Source organism: Bidens hawaiensis, unplaced genomic scaffold, assembly GCF_021521415.1.
Source record: "Bidens hawaiensis isolate Kalapana, Puna unplaced genomic scaffold, B.hawaiensis_p1.1 tig00040203_1, whole genome shotgun sequence".
Classification (NCBI taxonomy): domain Eukaryota; kingdom Viridiplantae; phylum Streptophyta; class Magnoliopsida; order Asterales; family Asteraceae; genus Bidens; species Bidens hawaiensis.
In genome coordinates this window covers 126473-146562 of record NW_027497102.1, presented here as the reverse complement: position 1 = coordinate 146562, position 20090 = coordinate 126473, and the positions used below count along the sequence as shown (strand labels likewise).

Below are 20090 nucleotides of genomic sequence, written 5' to 3'. Positions count from 1 at the left end.
ATAGTTACAAATATCTCCCCTAATTCAAAACTAACTACCCCATGATTTTTTAACGGCAATAATTTTTTCACACGTTAATATTTTTTCAAAAAAATTACATCATAAAAACGAGCATTTTATCCTCTTTAATTTGAGTATGATATTGCTATAGTTTTTTAGTTTTAAAAAGATAGCATGTTACGCGCTTACCATTTAGAACCGGGTAACATGTCGAGTCTGGCGTGCTTGAGTCATTTGTAAAAGTACATTAGGGTTGAAATGAGTCGATACAAAAATATGGTTAATTTGGTTCGGGTTCGAGTAGAAAGGGGTTAGGTTAGAATGATGTCGAGTCGGGACGGGTTTGGGGCCAAAACGGGTTGGTTTAAAAAAATGATTGATTTCAAATTACTGTATATTTCAGGTTTGCCTTTTGATTCTCGTTACATGTTACGCAAATATCGTTTTTTACATGTACTGGGGTCTATAAACACGTATCCAACACCACGTAACGCACATAACCTAATCTTGGTAAGGGCTCAACCTAACGCCCTACACCGTTAATCGGAATGAATTACACGTGTGGTGTTGGTTAAGCATGTTTTGATGTCGGTAACGTACATTCCCGTCCGGTTACGCGTGTTCAATCTTCGATAACACGCAACTGGCTTTGCACGAGTTACACGTCCAATTTTATGTTACGTGCGCACTGTCATCAGGTGACATATGTACCGACACGGATTATGCGTTCAATAAAGAGTTACGCGCGCGCCCCGCTGCATCGCGCGGGCACATAGCTTGTATATAATTATATATAAAATAGATTAAAAATATTCGAGCCAAACCGAACCGAGCAGGCCTTTACTCGTTGCTTGGCTCGTTTACAAACCAAACCAAGCAGAGTGGCTCGTTTTCAATCGAGTGAAAAAACGAGCGAGCATTTTCCGAGCGAGTTCGAGCGACGAGCGGTGTGGACGGCACTATGTGGAACCCACTATCAGTGGTCCAGTCTTCAGTGAGGCAGTGACCAAAATTTTCAATTGAAGCCACCTTATTCTAGTCTTTTAACATAAATGATTAATCACATCTTTTAGCTTCCAACATCTTATGTACGTATAACTAGTTCTATGTAACCCAAATCCATATTGTAGTCCATTGTAACAACATTCATGTGCCAAATCTTAAATTAGGAACAAAATGCCCACATGAATAGTTGTATTTTTATAACAAAGAGAACTTGTTATCGGAAAACTCATGACCCCGTCAAAACCTACTAACCAACAAGATCATGTAAATAGCATCTTGTGTTGGACATATAGCCTTCAATATGTTATGAGAATAAACCAGTGAAAGCAAGACTCAAACTAGAACTTTGGTAGAAAGAAATCAAGTGTTACCACATGATTAAATTTCTTGAAACTATGCATCGAACTAATTATTTTGTTTTACGATAATAATGCATAATGTTGTACGATAAGAATAACTACTAGTTTTATATGAACTTAAGTTGTACATTTTTATCCTCCTTAACACACATTTGTGATGAGATATAGCATACATCCATATGCTTATTACCAACTCCACATAAATAGATGATAATGTGGAAAAGAAGGTCATATGCATAATTTACACACAAATTAACTACAAATATATTTCATTCCAATGACCTCCATAAGACTAGAAAGTTGCTTCTCTGAACACTTGATCCCCTTATCGTTTTCCTCTTCGGCCATATTCTCTTTCCAAATTCCGCAACTACTTCAGTGATCTCTTGAACCAAGTCCACGATCACCCCATCAACGCCCATCAACATTTGTGCAGTGACCACTTCTCGTACGTTACTGAAACGATAGCAAATGTTTCATTAAGTGTGAATATGTAACATGACAAGGGGAACAAAAAGAATCTTGAAATTTCGACGTGTTTTCAAGAAAATGAACACGCATACTTTAACTGGCCATAGCTTATGAGACTGAGTTTCAAGTCTTTAATTCTTTTAATTACTCCTGGATTTCTTAAGATGGATCTCACTTCAGCAACGATTCCATTTAATCCGCCGGATGTGCCCAATCAATGCTTCATCCAAAGAATTTCTCCTAACGTCGGTATATGTTTCCACCCCTCCATTTGTAAGAAAGAAGACCTAATCGTGACATTACAACAAGCGAAAACATAATCAGATGAACGGTTTCTTTAGTAGTAATTCCTATACCATTGCATGATATAGAGTTACTCACATAAAACATCGAGAAAATTTTACTAATAAAGTTTTTCAAGTGCAGACTTAAGTTACTAAAGCTTTTTATGTTCCTATATACTCACTCAACTTTTATTTGTTTTCAAGTATTGTAAATTTTTTTTAAAAAAAAATAAAAAGTTCTAAGATCATGCAACCTAAATGGATCATATATAAATTATCATTGCTATTTAGTAATTATTTTATTATTTGACAAAAAATGAACAATTCTTAAGCTTTGTTATTCTTTAGTGAATTTGTTTTTCACTACAACCTTCTACTTCTAGTTATTTAAAAGAAAAATCACTTATAGTAACCAGAACACCTAATCAAAGTTGGGTAACTTTAAGGAACAAAATAGTTTGAGTAACTTAGTGGAACCTTTGGAAAACTCGGTTACTATTGTGTGAAAGTCTCTCTAAAAAGTAACCCATACCGGTCATGATTTTATTTCAAAGAACCAACTCTATTTGCCGATGCACAAATAGGTAATCAGTATAGGTTACGAGTAAAAATGTCGTAACGCGTGTAATTGCTTTCATACATGTTTATTACTTCTAAATGTAAACATATAATACATGTACCATTAAACTTACAGGATAAGTGCTTTGGAGTTTCCGGGTCAAAAGAGTTGCATCACGCTGAAAGCTTGAGAAATAGATGGGTCGGTTTTTAGCATACTTGTTAACAATCTGCATAAAAAGAAACCAAAATCCATGAATATGGTAACACTTCTATTGAAAGAAGACATGTTATATCAAACAACTAGAACAAGTGCATACGTGAAGAACAACTTGTATCACACGAACGAGCTCTTCCTCTTTGTACGCAATGTTATCATCAAACTTGAACTCAATATTGAATCCCTGAGAATGGTTAACTTTTTGGAACACTTCTTCCAATGTGCATAGATGATCATCTTTTTCAACTTTCCACTCAAAAATCCTCCCATCTTTTATTTGTCTAAATAAAGGTTTACCCACCTGATGTTGTCAAGATCATAACCGTCAAACGGATCAAATTTAGAACACGTATATATGATATATCAATATATGATATGGAATATCGAATATGCGCTTATGACAAGAAACATTATTACTTTGTTTGGATCCCGTTGAGGTCCATACGAAAGAAACGCGTCTAAATTCATTTCGGTAACTCTTTTTCCGATTAGTACTCCCTGAAATAAAATACCCGGTAAATAATACGCTCAGAGTGCACGAAAAATGAATGTTTTTATGAAAGTTGTATTTATACCATGTGTGGGTTGTGGAACAGCTAGAGCTCCGTCCCATTAGAAATGTCTTGGTTTGAAAAACACAAAGTTTAAGGTAGATTGAATAATTACTTTTTTTTTTCTTACCAAATGACAATAATGCCCTTAAAAATTGGGTTCAACAATATTGTTTATTAATGCTAGTTGTAAGTGTTTAAGGGTAAACTTGTAAATTTGCTAATAAATTTTGAAAGTGCGCATTTGTATTGTGACAAACAAAAAAGGAAATATGGAAACTTCTAATGGGACGAAGTGAGTAATAAATAGTAAAATGAAGTGTAAACTGACCTTATCTTCAGTGAAGATGAAGTTGTCATGAAATATTACTGGACAGTCATCCTTGGTCACCTACAAAAGGAGGTGTGTTGTTTACGTTTTTTTGTCTAAGTTTCTCAAAACTTAGATCAAGAAATGTTCAGCGAAACACCAAACAAGCAAACAAATCAGTCTCTTGAAAAAAAAAACTAAATATAAGTTGATAACACACATGATAACTAACAAATTAAGACAACTTGAATTAGATTCATATCAACTTATGATCAAGTGTCAAGAGGAAGCAACACCGGGTTTGACATCACAAATTGTAAAAGCAACAAAGTATACAATCAATAATAGAGGCGGACGGGAGATGGGGCCCACTGGGGACGGGATTAAATCCACCGGAGGATCGGATGCCCGGGATGCATGTCGCCCTCCCTTATTATCTAAGAAGCATATATTTTCTTTTGTCTCTTTACACATCCCAGTATCGGATATAATAGATTTATTGTGATTATTTATATCATAATTAGAATTTATGAGTTGATTAGGTTTTCTTTCTATTATTTTGCTATGTATAGTTGATTAACAATACATAACATCTTATGTGATTTTTATTTTTCTATACGGTTTTAGCAAGGCCGTCTGGGGATTTGAATTCCCAGTGCGACAAGGAAAAGCGAGCACTAAAATATAAACTTACATATATAAAAATTCAATAATACAAAGACAATCGTGATAACAACACATTCTACAAAATATTGTAGCAAAATGATCTATTATTGGCGCTATTTATAATTTTTTAATAAATAGGTTTAAGAATTAAATATTTCATTTTTTTTATTTGGATTAAATGAGCTTTAGATGAGTTAAGTAGCAAATGGGTTTAGACTTTAGATGGCCCAAACTTTCGTATTTAAGCAAGTGTGTTAACTTGCGTATTTTAATCAGCTTCATTGTAATTATCCCCTTATTTAAACCTTAAATATATTATTTATGAAAATTTATTACAAAAATTATGATTCCAGTGACATTTAGACAAAGCAATTAGTTTTACAAAAAAAAAAAAATTAAAGAGTTTAAAGTTTTTTGTTCATGCTTACATCAAACTCGAGCAAATAAAAAAAAAACAAAAAACTTGCATGGATTTTCAGCCGGATTGGACTCACGAGTTGATGAGCCATGTGCGGTTGCATTTTCCGCACATCACCAAACCCAACCCAGGGTGGTACTCATGGCTTTAAACTTTTTTATCTACATCTTTCAAGATATCGACAGGTTACCATAAGTTTGGTTTAACAAATCCAACCATTAAAAGCATTGTTGTTTGACCATATCATAGCCATCACTCATCGCTATCTAAAAAAGGGTCTTAAATTTATATTTGTGTTTTAACATTACTTGTCCTCCTTAAACTAGATCAAAAATGGAGCTAAAGAAAACGACATAAACAACAAAATAATATAATGGTCGTAATACGTGGGCGTGGGCCCACCAAACACTTAACGCAACCTGTTTTGTCAGTCTTCCAAACACGTGTTTCCTAAACGTAAGGACCAACATAATGTCGTTTTAGACCAACAATCGCCGCGGCCACCGGCAAACCATCACCTAATTAATTTCACACGACTCTACTTACCGGAAACGTAAACGAAATCTAACCTTAAATATTTCAAATAATAATAATAATAATAAATTTTTTTTTTCGAACGTTGAATTTCACAGTTAAGGTATATCATACTCCTCGGTCCAGCAGGAGGAGGAGTCCCGCCACCCCACTCGGGGCAGACTATGTTGACATAATCAAGATCCACGCTGGCATCCGAGTTTAGCTTGGCCGTTCTTGGTAAAACCCAGTTGGCTCACCCCGCCTGAAGGCACGACAGGTTTTTTTGCTCTGGGAAAATCCGGTCGGAATCAGGACTCGAACCCTGGACATAGGGGTCATCCATAATGTTCCTGACCATTGGAACAAGCCCCCTAGTAATCCATAATTATTAATTCATAATAATAATAATAATAATAATAATAATACCTGAACATCAAATTCTATATAATCCAGATTATATTTCCCGGCTGAATTAAATGCAAGAATAGAATTCTCTTTAACAACTTTCATTCTAGGCTCATTAGATTGTAACAAGTTCATCCCGGTTCCTCGATGACCGATGACCATAAACTCCCCGTTCGGCTTCTTAACATTGTCGTTGTCGTTGTTTTCGTCGTCATGATGATGGTTTTGATGAAAAATATTGAATGTGGAAACATTTGAAGAAACATGATCAAGATTAGGAAGTCGTGTAATATGAGCCGTTTTAAGAGCCATATTAAGGGGGATTTGGGAAGAGTTATTAGGGGAGATGAATTTAAAGACGGTATCCATGATTACCCAGAAATTACGGGAATGTTCTAAGGCTTTGTTTCAACTTTGATTCATCTCACGTAACAATGGTGTTGCAAATGATTTATGTGACATCCATAATATAGAATAGAATATATTTATTATGTGTGACCCATGACCCTAACATTAAACTTCTAGAGCATGATATATAACAAACAAGCTACGTACGTACACCTGTCTTTTTAGTTTGTATATATGATCATTGTTATTCATTGATCAACCCTTCATTAATCAACTCAACCATCAAAGGCTTCTTTTGGTAATTTTATTACACAGTTTATAATATATAGTGTAAACGGCGGTTTTCGTTCCTATGGTTTGTTTAAATACGCGGTTTTAGTCTGATAGTTTCAAATTTGTGATTTTTGTCTTTGTGGATTCGTTTCACTTGTAATTCAACCCGAATTAATTAACTCCGTTAAGTGTGGTCGTTAAACTCATCACCATGCTCCTCACGTGAGGGTCAACTTTGTCTTTTTTTCTCCCTAAATAAACCTCAGTCATAATTGCAAGCCCCCTCACGTGAGGGGCTGGGGTGTATTTGAGGAAAAAAGGACAAAACTGTCCCTCACGTGAAAGGCACGATAATGGGTTTGACGACTAGATTTAACGGGATTTGTGAATTCGGGTTTAATTGCAAATGAAATAAAACCATATGGATAAAAATCGCAAATTTGAAACTATTTGACTAAGACCGCATATTTGAACAAACCTCAGAAACAAAAACTGTATTTCACTCTAATATATATATATAGTCTCCAAATTACATTAAAAGGGTTTAAGAAAAAATACAAAAAACATCACTTTTTTTAACATTTCTTTTTGGTCAAGATGTATAAAAGATATCTTTGTAATGATAACAAAAAGATTACAGAAGGATGTTACAAAAACATGGTTGTTTGAACTTTTGAAGAGTACGATAACATGTGAAGCTTATAGTGGTTGGCATGTTGGGTGACGAATTTTGACTCTAAGATATATTTATTTTTCTTAAGAAAAAAATTCATAGACAGTAACCAAGTTTAAAAACTATTTCAATTACAAAGTTTCAAAGTTGTTTCAATTAGATCTCTCGTGCATTTTTTTATCCAAATTGGGTCACTAAAACTTCAAATCGAGCCATCATCGAGTTTTTTTTAGTGTCTAGAATGAAATGGAGGAGAAAATGTGGAGATCAGGATATATCCAATACACGTAATTATATTAAAAAGTATATATAATAAACATGTTAATTATTTCAAAAAAAACCTAAAATTCACCTCACCGGTCCTCATCAACTTAAAAAAAAGGATAAAAAAGCATTCCTAGTTGAAAAAAATAAAAACAGAGATGCTAAAAAACATGTTAAAATCTAGAATTTAAATAAACGTAAAATATGTGTGACTTAAGTGAAACACTTATAAAGTTTGAGTGAACTAATCAAAACGCTTTTAAAATTTGTTTAGAGCTATGCAAAGTTACCCTTGTTTTTCGTGTAAAAAAAGTCAATAAAAGTTTTATATCACATGTTAAGTTTTGAAGTAAACCTTTCAACTGAAGAAATATATTCTTATAATCTTCTTCTAACATTAAATAAACCTGCCCTAATGCATAAAATATAGATTTATATATTACAAAGTTAGAAATTCATCACCTAATCACCGCGAGGGCCATGCCATAAGCCACCTCCACAACAACCCTTTTTTCATACTCTTTTGTTAACTTTTTAAAGTTTTACCTTTTTCCATACTCTTTTGGTAACTTTTTAAACTTTTGAGTTGTATATGCATAATGCCAAAAACATAACACGTTCTTACAATAATAACTCAATCGAATACAAGTTATCATGAGTTACAAAGTTAACTTGTGGTGTAGTACCAGTTCGATACCGTTGATGAAAAATACTAAAAAAGTATCAACACCAAGTAATGTCAAAGCTCGAAACCAATAACCATAAAAATAAATACGAATACGGTACAAATGTTGTTCGATAAATGTGTATTGCAAATTATAAGGTTTTTTTGCCAATGATTTAGTTACACAAAAATAATTTCATATAACCCAACAAATAAAGTTTTGATATGCTCAAATGGACATCGGCACATGGGTGATAGTTCGGTACCGGTATTAAGTATAGTTTACTATACATAAATACTTTATTTTAAATACAACTTTAGTGACAAATAAATTTAAATAGTAGATTTTAGAGGGAAAAAAACCTAGTCAAGTACAGCTTTAGTCTTTGTTGCCACCTAACCCTACTGCCCAACACCACTACTGGCTACAATCGCCATCGTCCATCACCACCATCGACTGCAATCCTCATCACGCAACACCATCAATTGCAAACCTTGCCCCCTTCGCTCCACTCGTCTCACCTAACAACTCTTAAAGGCCCGAACATACCAGGAACCATTTCCGTTGACCAAAAAATTGTAGGGTTTCTTGAGGACCTCAGTTGCGTGGTGGTGATGGTGGAAATTTGGAAGGTCACCAGTCATCAAAAGTATTTAACGAAATTAAAAACATAGTCAATTGAGACAAAAACGAAACAAAATGAGTAAAAAAATCAACGATAATATTACCCGTCAAACGACTTTGGAAGTCGGGTTGTACTTGTTGATCTTGATTGTAATCGACTATGTAGTATGGCGTAAGATATGTCACATAATATCTTTATGAAAGGAACGGATCATCATAGAATATTGCCATAGAAACCTATGTTTTGTTTTGCTTGAAAAATAGACTTCATGCAATCTTGGATACGTTGTTTAAAAAACAATGCTAAACATTAATCTCTCACAAAAATTTGGTCCCAATGTTATTCTCCTAACCTGCCAATTCAATGTTCAAAGATGCACATGTATTGAAGAAGGTGATCAATATTTATCTAGTGAGACTTTGAATTGGTAATCCCTATCGTTTAGGGAAACGATTAGTGAAAAAAACTCTCGATCGAATAATCGGAATGTCGACTAGAGTGGATTAGTCAGTATACACTTGAACCTCTATAGATCGCTTGTGTAATAATTAACCTTTACATTCTTTATTTTATTGTATATACTTTACTACTTGAGTTATATATACAAAGAGTTTAACAAGTTGTTTAGCTTTCATAATAAAGAAACAAGAGAAAAAACTAAAAAAAAGAAAAATTGGATTTTAATAATCCCAACTTAGTGCAGTTGGCCGATAATAATCTCAACTTTAAAAATAGTTGTCACTGGTCCCAACTTCACACTATTTGTTTTCATTGGACCTTCGTTAAAAAAAAAATTTAACGACGTTAAGTTTTTTTCAAATTTCAGATTGATATTTTAGGGCTTTTTATCGGAATGAGAATATGAATCGACTGATGTAAATCTTAACTCGAAATGACGCTTTAAACAGTTTGATTTCTGTTAATTAAAAGTTTAAACATCGGAATTGAAGTATCCTTTAGTCGTTTGGACCACCGTTTGATTGTAAGTTTTACATCAATCAACTCGTATCCTCATTCCGATCAAAAACCCTAATATATCAGTTTGAAATTTGGAAAAAACATAACGTCGTTAAGTATTTTTTAACAGATGTCCAATGAAAACAAATAATGTGAAAGTTAGGATCAGTGACAGCTATTTTCAAAGTTAGGATTATTATCGGTCAACTGCATTAAGTTGGGATTATTAAAATCCAATTTTTCAAAAAAAAATAGAAATTTATTCACCCCGCCCCCCACTCTAGATTTTAACATTTATCATGAAATTAGAACGCTCAACCACTTGAGTAGACATTTCACTACACACCATAAAAAGATATATAACTATATTAATTACTAGAGATGGCTTCATGAAGTTAGAACGCTCAACCACTTTGAGAGACATTTCACTACACACCATAAAAAGATATATAACTATATTAATTGCTAGAGATGGCTTCATTTTCTTGCAACGGGGATTCATATTAACAATGGATTTTGCCTAACGGCATCAAGATGATGAGAAAATGTCTCAATGGTTAAAAATCTATCGTCAAATGTTGTTAATTTCTTTCATCAAAAATCATGCTTTTCACATGTACATTATGAAACATATTTACTTTAGGAGATATTTGAAGCTAAATTTATCAAGGATACATTTTTGTTTAGTAATTCTGTCATCGTAGTCTCCTAGTTAATGAATTCTATCTTCGAAAACCATTCTAGATCAAACAGAAAAAACCACACTTAACCGAGACTACTCAACCTCGTAGCAGTCCTGTATCTTGTATGTTTTTCTACATCTTCTAAGTCCTCGATCATGTTTAGTCTCCTCTCGGTCTAGTCCAATCCATAAACAATGGTTTGGCCTGGATCGAGTTGTTCTTCACGCTCCCAAATTTGATGATTTAATTACTCTTGCATTTGAGGAAACAAATGATCTTGGAGATAAACTTGAAATCTTGTATTAGCCAATATATGTGACAAGTCACATTATACGTTATCCCAAGATGTACTACCAAGTACAATACTTTACTATGATCTGGAAACATAAAAATTCTTTATGTTTTCTAATAATATTATATTATCCTAATATGATTTCCTTCAATATTTATATAAAAATTCAGAAAAAATAGAGGACAGTTATTGTGAGTACTCTGATTAAGAAGCATATAGGTAGTTGGGTACAATGAGTGTTGGCACTTTCCGGATATATTACAAAGTTATTTCTCTGTGTTCCTATGAACAAATTGTGTTTCATTATTGACAAAAGAGTACACCGAACATGTGGAATAATAATCAACTAAAGGCATATTGTTTTCTATTACAACAAAGTACAAGATGTCTTTTTATTTTCCTTTAGTTAGAGCAGTGGCGAAGCTTGGACTAAGACACCAAGGATGCCGGACTCAAAATGTATAAAAAATTTTCACAAACGAAGGCGGACGGGCTCAAATTTTCGGCCAAAAACGGCTAAATTTACACTACATATAAAAAATTTCGCCCGAAAACGGCTAAAATTTACACTACGTATAAAAATTTCGACCGAAAATGGCTAAATTTACACTACGTATAAAAAATTTCGCTCGAAAACGGCTAAAATTTACACTACGTATTAAAAATTTCTACCGAAAACGGATAAATTTACATTACGTATTAAAAATTTCTACCGAAAACGGCTAAATTTTACACTACATATAAAAATTTTCGACCGAAAACAGCTAAATTTTACACTACGTATAAAAACTTTTGGCTGAAAACGACTAAATTTACACTACGTATAAAAATTTTCGGACGAAAACGGATAAATTTATACTGCTGCGTAAAAAAACAGGGGGGCAGGGGCCTCCCCGGGCCCTTGAGAACCTTCGCCACTGACTGAGAGTTAATTTTATGGGGTTGCCTTTGCTTTGCATTGTGTTCATACCATTCATATGGATGCATTGAACGGTATCGAACATTTGATTTGTGTTCTTATCATCGTAAAAGTTTCATTGTTGGTTAAGCACAATACACCCCAGTAAGGCACAATGCTTGCGAGGGTGTAACACCGCAAGTGATGCATGATTTTCTTTTTCTATAGTCTCACTTGTTTCACACTTAATTTGATTTTTCTCTAATAACTTTGCTAGTTAGTTTTAAAAGAACTAGAGACACAATTTTTTGTCAACATATTTTGATGTAAATATTAACGAAACTGAGTTGTATTCGAATAAAGTATATTTTGGTATTGTAATAAGCTATGAACATGCTTGGATCGACATAAATTAAATAACCAAGTTGTACTTACAACAAAACAAACGGTGAGTTTTAAGTATTAATTATGTAATATTTTATTATTATTATTATGCTATGTTTTTTTGCAACCAAAAGCATTAAAAATAGATTGTCTTTATATTTATATGTTAAATAAATTATTTAAAACTAATACCTATTATTTTTATTAAAAACTAAAAAAACAATTGTTAAAAGATGAATGAGAAGTATAACAAAGTTCGAAAAATAGAGAAGAAAAATGAAGAATCTAATGATGTGACACCAAGGCGAATAAAAGTTACAACACATAATCTTAGTAGATGAGAAGACGTGCTCACTAATATATTATTTCTCTCTATTTTCTAAAGAAACATTTGATAAAAACAAACTTTTGATGAACATAGGAGTTCTACAATCCTTATCTATTGCATACATTTTCACTTGTCATGTATTTGTAATTTGATGGAAAACCAATTACAAACTTTGTTCAATTTAGTAGTTTCTTTTATTTAAATTAATGTTAACTTATTATTAGCAAGTCCTCACAAATCCTTTCATCATTATACTATTGGGGGGTGTTTGGTACAGAGAAAAAAAATGAGAAGAAATGGAAATGGAAATAGGAGAGAAATGGAAATAGGTGGAGAATTGAAAATCATTTCCTTTGTTTGGTAGAATAGAGAAAAGAAGTGAAAATCATTCTCCTTCTCTCAACCTAACTCTTCCAGCTGCCACCAACTCCACCTTCTCCTCTCTCTCTCCGGCGACCGTTCTTCCTCCTCTATCTTCTTCTAATCCACCACGGCCACCAACCACTAAAACCACAGCTGCCGCCAACCACTCCACCGCGATTTAGGGTTGCTAGTTGCGAACGGACGGACGCCGGTCGGAGTAGGACGCAACGGAGTAGGGTTCCGCCAGTCGGAGTAGGACACGAACGGATGTTTTTGCCTACATCATCGCCGGAGTTGCTAGTTGCAACGCGACGGAGTAGGGTTCCGCCGTGCCGGACATCATCGCCGGTCGGAGCAATGGAAATAATACCATACACACTTTTTGCCTACACCGAGAAGACAGATGAGTAGAGCAGAGAAGCGATAGTGGCTCACAGAGAATTCCATTTCTCTTCAAAATGGAGAGAATTGGATTTCTCAATTTTTTGCCTACACCCAATTCCCAGAGAAATCCAATTCTCCCCCCAATTCTCTACCTAATTCTCCCAAACAATGGAAATCCAATTCTCCACCCTCTTTTCTCTCTACCAAACACCCCCTTGGAGTATTGGGTGTGAATCTTTTAACTTAAGTGTGAGAAGCCCAATATTTCAAGTATCACAAATCAAAAGGTTCACAATCACAATTTGTGTGAGAATCTTTTGTTCTCAATCACCTATAAAGTCACTATATGTACATCATACCACATATCATAAATTTGTAAGAATCAAGTTCTGATGACCAATCTTTACAATCTATTATAAGTTAAGAATCTAGTTCTCAATGCAACCACTAGACTTTCAAGTGGCCTTTCAATTAATAAATATCATGATATTCATTTGCATGTTGTGGTGTTAGTCAAAACACTATCATTGACCAACATGTTGCACAAAAAAAACATGACACTAACAAAACACTACATACAACTCCTATGTATACAAAACAAAATTACCATAAAATTAAAAACCATCATAAGTTTTCCCATTTTCTTCATCATTTGGTATACAAAACCACCTCCCTCTTTATCCAAATATTTCTCATGAATCGGTGGTATCGAAAAAAAAAAACTCAAATCGCGATGATCAAAATCTCAAAACACCACAGTAACGAGCAGGCACTCGTCTCTTAACCGTTAACATTCCCATCAAAGCTTCCTTGTGCACTTTGTCGTCTTTTTTCCACCCACATTTTAGCCTCGGCAACAGCCCGTTCACGGTCAAGATCCCGATTCAATATCTTTGGAGTTTGAGTATCCCGAGGCGAATCTCCCTTCTCGGAACCTTCTAGATCCCCAAACCTGCTCTGACCTGACCCGCCGCCTTCTTCATTCTTTGAAATTCTACTGGTTCTTTCACCATTGTTGTACCGCGTACTTTGACCCGGGCCTGCATTGGGATCATAGGTGTTGTTTGCAAGATAAGATAAGGCGGTCACCACGTCTCCTATAAGTGGTCGAGCCGCAGCTGATTCTTGTATGCACATGGATGCAACCGCTAGAGCCTGGTACAGACCCCTCATTGGATAATGTCCTTGGAGCCTCAGGTCCGCCAATGTTGCAATTTTCCTTCGGTCGTTGAATAACGGCCGTGCCTGTGCATGCACAAAACACATTTATTGTACATTTGACACGGTCATTTTTTATAAAAATTATTAACTTTTGGACAAAAATTGTCTCGGGTCAACTCAAAACAGTTTTCAAAAACATAAAAACCGAATTTGCAGTTTCTGGCTCGGTTTGAGCCCAAAACCAACACATACCCCCCCCCCCCCAATTGTTACCCAATCCACCTTAAACACTTGTGAACAACATTATATCAATTAAGAAAAATACATGACGGAAACAATTACCCAAGTGACCAGATTCTGCTGTCCTTGTGGTGCGGTGCTGTCAATGGCTTTTCGACCCGTAATAAGCTCTAAAAACACGACCCCAAAGCTATACACATCCGACTTGACCGTGAGTTGACCAGTCATCGCATATTCAGGAGCACAATAACCGTACGTTCCCATGACCCGTGTGGACACATGAGACTTATCTCCAGTGGGGCCCAGCTTCGCTAGCCCAAAATCAGAAAGTTTTGGTTGAAACCCCTCACCGAGCAAAATGTTTGATGATTTGAAATCCCTATAAATAACTGGCGGATTAGCCTTATCATGAAGAAACTCCAAACCTCGGGCTGCACCCGCTGCTATCTTCATTCGTGTGTTCCAATCTAATGCTTCTTTTTCGGGTGGAAGATCTGCAACGAGTAAAATTATTATTGCACAATAATAATAATAATAATAATAAAAGTTTAAAAGATGATTACTGTGCAGATGATCTTCTAATGATCCCAATGGCATGAATTCATAAACAAGCAGTCGTTGGTCACCGTCCGCACAATATCCGATTAAGTTCACCAAATTGGGATGATGTAAAAGACTAAGCATAAGAACTTCCACAAGAAATTCACGGTTACCCTGCAGCCCGTTTCGATCCAATTGTTTGACAGCTACAATCTATAAAAACAAGGAACTAATCAGCCTAAAGTTTAACCCAAATTGTTCTTAGTAAAAGATTCAACATTTTATACCTGACCGCTGCCCGGGAGACGTCCTCTATACACATGACCGAACCCTCCTTCCCCAAGAAAACAATCCGGGCTAAAAGTATTCGTTGCGGCTGCAAGCTCCCGGAATGTGAATGTATGAGCGGCAATCTGACCATACGACCCCTCTTTTGAACCCGATGATTCCTTCCTCAAACTTGCATTATTTCTTGATTTCTGTCTATCCACTCCTACAATATAAATCCAATCAAGATTACATAAATTTAGCAACTTTACAATTCCATGGATCTTTAAATACCAAAAATGCACAAAATTTAACCATCAAATCATAAATTCATAATATATATCATAATAAAAGTGAAAAAAATATATATTCTTATTACATCAAAGTGTATTCAAATTTATAAATTCATAACATATATACATAAAGCTGAATCAGAGCAAATATATTTAAACTTTAAAATAATAAAACTCCATTGTACAAACATTCATAAATTTAACAACTTTACAACTTCATGGATCTTTAAATACCAAAAATGCACAAAATTGAATCATAAATTCATAATATATATCAAAATAAAAGTGAAAAAAAAAATCTTATTACATCAAAGGGAATTCAGAAATTCATAATATAAATATATATATATATATAAAAAGCTGAATCAGATCAAATATATTTAAACTTTAAGTAATAAAACTCCATTGTACAAACAGACATAAATTTAACAACTTTACAACTTCATGGATCTTTAAATACCAAAAATGCACAAAATTGAACAATCAAATCATAAGTTCATAATATATATCATAATAAAAATGAAAAAAAAATCTTATTACATCAAAGGGAATTCATAAATTCATAATATAAATATATATATATATAATTTAGTTTCTTAGTTACAATATAGAGACAGGTAAGCGAGCAATAAGCTGCGCCGCCACCCCCTTTTGAATGGCAAAACCGATCCTACTGAAAATAAAGTTATCGTTCTTCGGTGTCGTTGAGTTATTGTGCACGACCCGCTGAACTCTTTTTACAAAATATATATATGTATACATATATATATATATATAAAAAGCTGAATCAGATCAAATATATTCCAACTTTAAATTAATAAAACTCCATTGTACAAACAATCATAAATTTAACAACTTTACAACTTCATGGATCTTTAAATACTAAAAATGCACAAAATTTAACCATCAAATCATAAATTCATCATATATATCATAATAAAAGTAAAAAAAAAATATATCTTATTACATCAAAGGGAATTCATAAATTCATAATATATATATATAGAGAGAGAGAGAGAGAGAGAGAGATCAAGGTTATAATAAGAAGCAGATTTTTCCTAAGAAGTGTAGTAAGTGTGTTTTCACCATTAGATCTAATAAAACACACCGAACAATAAACACGTTCGCAACTAAAATAAAACACACCGCACAATAAACACACTTTCCATATTTACGGTCAATATTTAATGCACCAGATTAAAAAGACATAAATTTAGCAACTTTACAATTCCATTGATCTTTAAATACCAAAAATGCATAAACTTGAACCATCAAATCATAAATTCATAATATATATCATAATAAAAGTGAGAAAAAAAATCTTATTAATTCATAAATTCATAGCATATACATAAAGCTGAATCAGATCAAATACATTTAAACTTTAAATTAATAAAACTCCATTGTACAAACAGTAATAAATTTAACAACTTTACAACTTCATGGATCTTTACATACCAAAAATGCACAAAATTTAACCATCAAATCAATGTGCCAATAAAAACAATATTTTTATTAGGCTGAGGGGTGTGGGGCGCAAACCTGGGCGCATGAGCCCCTCCGCTCACGCCCCCAGGCGCTAACCCCACACCACCGGGGCGCGAACCTGGGCGCGAACGGGGCGCGAGCGCGAGCCCCTAGGCAGGCGTGAGTGTGGTCGCGGGAGAAGAGAGAGGAAAAGCTGGTGGGCCCGCCCAAAAGAGCCGTTGAGCTCCGAATTTTTTTAAAAAAAACATTAAAAACTCCTATATAATACCCCAAAATCAACCCATTTCAACCATATCAAAACACAACTTCAATCTCCAAACTCATATATAATACCCCAAACTCCTATATAATACCCAAAAATGTCTGGAAATTGGTACCCAAACCTAGATTCAGATTATATTGACGACGATTTATGGTCGTCACCAGACCAACCGATGTTTTATTCGGGGCCGCAAGATACATCCGGCTTTCAACCATCCAACATACAACCGTCTCCTAACTTTGTTGTTCCAGAGACACAAGAATCACACGGTGATGCTACCGGAGCAAGAAGACGCGTCCACCGGAAAAAACAACCTGCAACGGACGGGCCGGGACCGGCTTCGACTCCGAGGACGAAACGGAAAACCACTCCGTGGTCATCGGATGAGAAGGAAGCCTTGTGTCGGGCTTGGATAGTCATTTCTGAGGATCGGCGTTGCGGTAATTGTTTTAACGTTTTTAAAAATGATTTTTAATAAAAAAGTTAAATAAAAAAGTTAACTGGAAATCTAATTTAATTACTCATTTTGCAGCCGACTACCAAAAAAGCAAGGTTTTTTGGACAAAGGTTAGGGAGACGTTCTATACGCTCGTTGGGAGTACAGAGCGAAACGCCGATATGATTTCGGGTCGGTGGTCCGAAATCAGAAAATTTGTCGGCTTGTTTACTAATCTTTTCAACAGGAACGCCGGTCGTATGAGACCAAGTGGCAGTGATGATTTGGCGGTTTACAATTTCACTGTCGAAGAGTGGAGGCAGGAGTGTTTGCGGAGGTATGGGACGGTGAAGACGTGGGACGATTTAAAGTTGTGAGAGAGGTTGAAAAGGTGTTCCAAGTGGGTTGAGCTTGTGGCGCCGGACCATGATGCGGAAGTAGGGCCGAAACGGACTAAAACTAGTTCGTCTGGAGCGTATAGCACTTCCGCCGGGTCGGATTGCCGCGTTGGATTCGACCTAAACGTTGCGGGGGAGGAAACGTCTTCACCGCCGAGGAGGCGGCCATTGGGACGGGACGCCAAGGGGAAAAAACCGGCTGAGGGGGGAGCTGTAAACATCGTCGATCTTGTTGAATCCCTCAATAAATTCAACAAAACCATGGAGGTGGTCTCTAATGACAAAAAGGAAAAAAGTCGAATGAGAGATTTGGACTCCCTTACAAGAGACTTCAGTAACCTAAATCCGGTCGATCAAATGCTGATGGAAAAGCAAAAGGAACATATCCGAAAGAGGATGATCGAAGAAGACCAAGCCGAAGAATAAGAATAATGTTTTTTTAGTACTTTAATTTTTATTTTATTTTTAGATATTAATGTGTTTTTTTTTAATGTGTGTTTTTTTTAATAATTTATGAGTTTTTTTAATAATACGTTTTTTAAATATATTTATAAAAAAATAAAAAAAAAATCCGCTGGAGCCCCTGCTGGAGCCCCTCCACACCAGGGCCAAGGGCTCCAGCGGGGCTCCAACACCCACCTTATCCAGTTTCTCTGCCACACGTCACAATATTATTGGCTGGAGCCCCACTCGCGCCCCCGTTAGAGCCCCCCACACCCCTCAGCCTTACATCAATGATATTCATATTCAAAAATTCAAAAATTCAAAAATTTATAAATTCATAACATACACATAAAGCTGAATCAGATCAAATAAATTAAAACATACCAGAAGGTAATCTTGAGATATTATTAGGTGCAGATGAATGAGCTTCAGTCCGATCAGCTTTGGGCTTCTGGGTATTCGATTTATGTTTTTCTTGAGTCGAATCGAAGCAAGAAAAACAACCCATTAATTAAAATTGAAAAATGATGAATAATAATAATCTTGAATGAAACCCAGATGAAGAAAGTGTTGTTGAATGTTGGGTGTGAGATGGATTGATGGGAAGTTGAAGGAATTGAATTGAAAGAATAAAGAATGGAGTTGCAAGTATGTATAGAGCATCTTATTATTTATTATTATTATTAATATTATATTATTATTATGATATATGATGCAATGTTATTCAAGGGGTTGTGTGTCTTTCTCTCTCACATGATACACACACATTCACACTTGGTTTTGACCAAATTAATGGAGTGGAGTACATATGCCATTAGATCTTTGGTCTTGGTGACTAATAATAACACTTTGTTTTGACCAAATTAATGGAGTGTATGTGAAGTAGATTTTTGGTTTTGGTAATTAATTAATTAATGGTAACTCTTGGGAGTTGGAAAGTACTCCAATATTTACTATATAAAGATAATATTATAAAAGATAAAAAAACAAAAAATTAAATAGAAAAACTTTTAAGTTGCGAAAGAAGTAGTCAGGTGTTCATGTTCATGATTTGGTTTAGTCGTTTTGGGCTAAAACCATTTCATAAACCGAAACTTCTGCTTTTTATTGTTTTTGATATCATTCGGGTTTTTTGATTTTAGCTTCGGTTTCGAGTTTTATCATTTAATCTTGAAAATTTTAGGCCGAAAATAATGAATTTATGTATAAATTAGTTTGGGCAAATGCAAAAATACTTGAGTTACTTTTATTAGGTTCTTATATATTACTCAACATAGAAAATTAAAATAAAAGATTTTAGTTTGGATCGGTCTTTTCGGTTTATATTACATGTTAACCCAAAACATAATTGTAAGTTCGGTTTTTACAGAAACATAAAACTAAACCATCGGTTTTTGATTTGATTTGTTTTTTTGATTTCGGGTTAGTTTTTTCGATTTCTTGCACCCCTTTAAAATTAGTACAATCAACATAAATATAGAGAATAACACTTTTTTTAAGAGCTAAATGTCACACCGACTTTAGAGGAATTGAACCTTAAAGTTTCTATTTTACAACTTCATCACCTTACCACCCCTACCAAATTAAGAATAGCACCTAATACGCTAATACGAAGAATAACACTAATTCAATTTGTTGTATTTTTAGACCAATTAAATAAG

The 20090-nt window shown here is 34.6% G+C and overlaps 1 protein-coding gene and 1 pseudogene across 2 annotated transcripts; both read right to left on the bottom strand.

Moving 5' to 3' along the window:
* Positions 1-1451: 1451 nt before the first annotated feature.
* Positions 1452-6262, bottom strand: LOC143591953 (glycerophosphodiester phosphodiesterase GDPD1, chloroplastic-like; annotated as a pseudogene). Its single transcript, XR_013145817.1, has 7 exons — positions 5785-6262; positions 3780-3839; positions 3315-3395; positions 2998-3198; positions 2812-2907; positions 1928-2122; positions 1452-1820 (listed from the first exon to the last, which is right to left on the bottom strand). The product of XR_013145817.1 is annotated as a glycerophosphodiester phosphodiesterase GDPD1, chloroplastic-like (transcript).
* A 7342-nt stretch (positions 6263-13604) lies between these two features.
* LOC143591950 (serine/threonine-protein kinase PBS1-like) lies at positions 13605-19345 on the bottom strand. Its single transcript, XM_077071996.1, has 5 exons — positions 18814-19345; positions 15129-15334; positions 14865-15054; positions 14404-14795; positions 13605-14145 (listed from the first exon to the last, which is right to left on the bottom strand). Exons 1-5 carry the CDS (start codon positions 18935-18937, stop codon positions 13681-13683), a joined length of 1377 nt encoding a protein of 458 aa, XP_076928111.1. The 5' UTR covers positions 18938-19345; the 3' UTR covers positions 13605-13680.
* Positions 19346-20090: the final 745 nt, after the last annotated feature.

Bases quoted from the DNA above. Each gene is read 5' to 3' on its own strand.
- LOC143591950 (XM_077071996.1), bottom strand. From the start codon at position 18,937: ATGGGTTGTTTTTCTTGCTTCGATTCGACTCAAGAAAAACATAAATCG. The intron at 15,335-18,813 runs GTATGTTTTAAT...TTTATATTGTAG, and splicing joins TATCTCAAGATTACCTTCTG to GAGTGGATAGACAGAAATCA. The intron at 14,796-14,864 runs GTAATCATCTTT...TACTCGTTGCAG, and splicing joins ATTAGAAGATCATCTGCACA to ATCTTCCACCCGAAAAAGAA.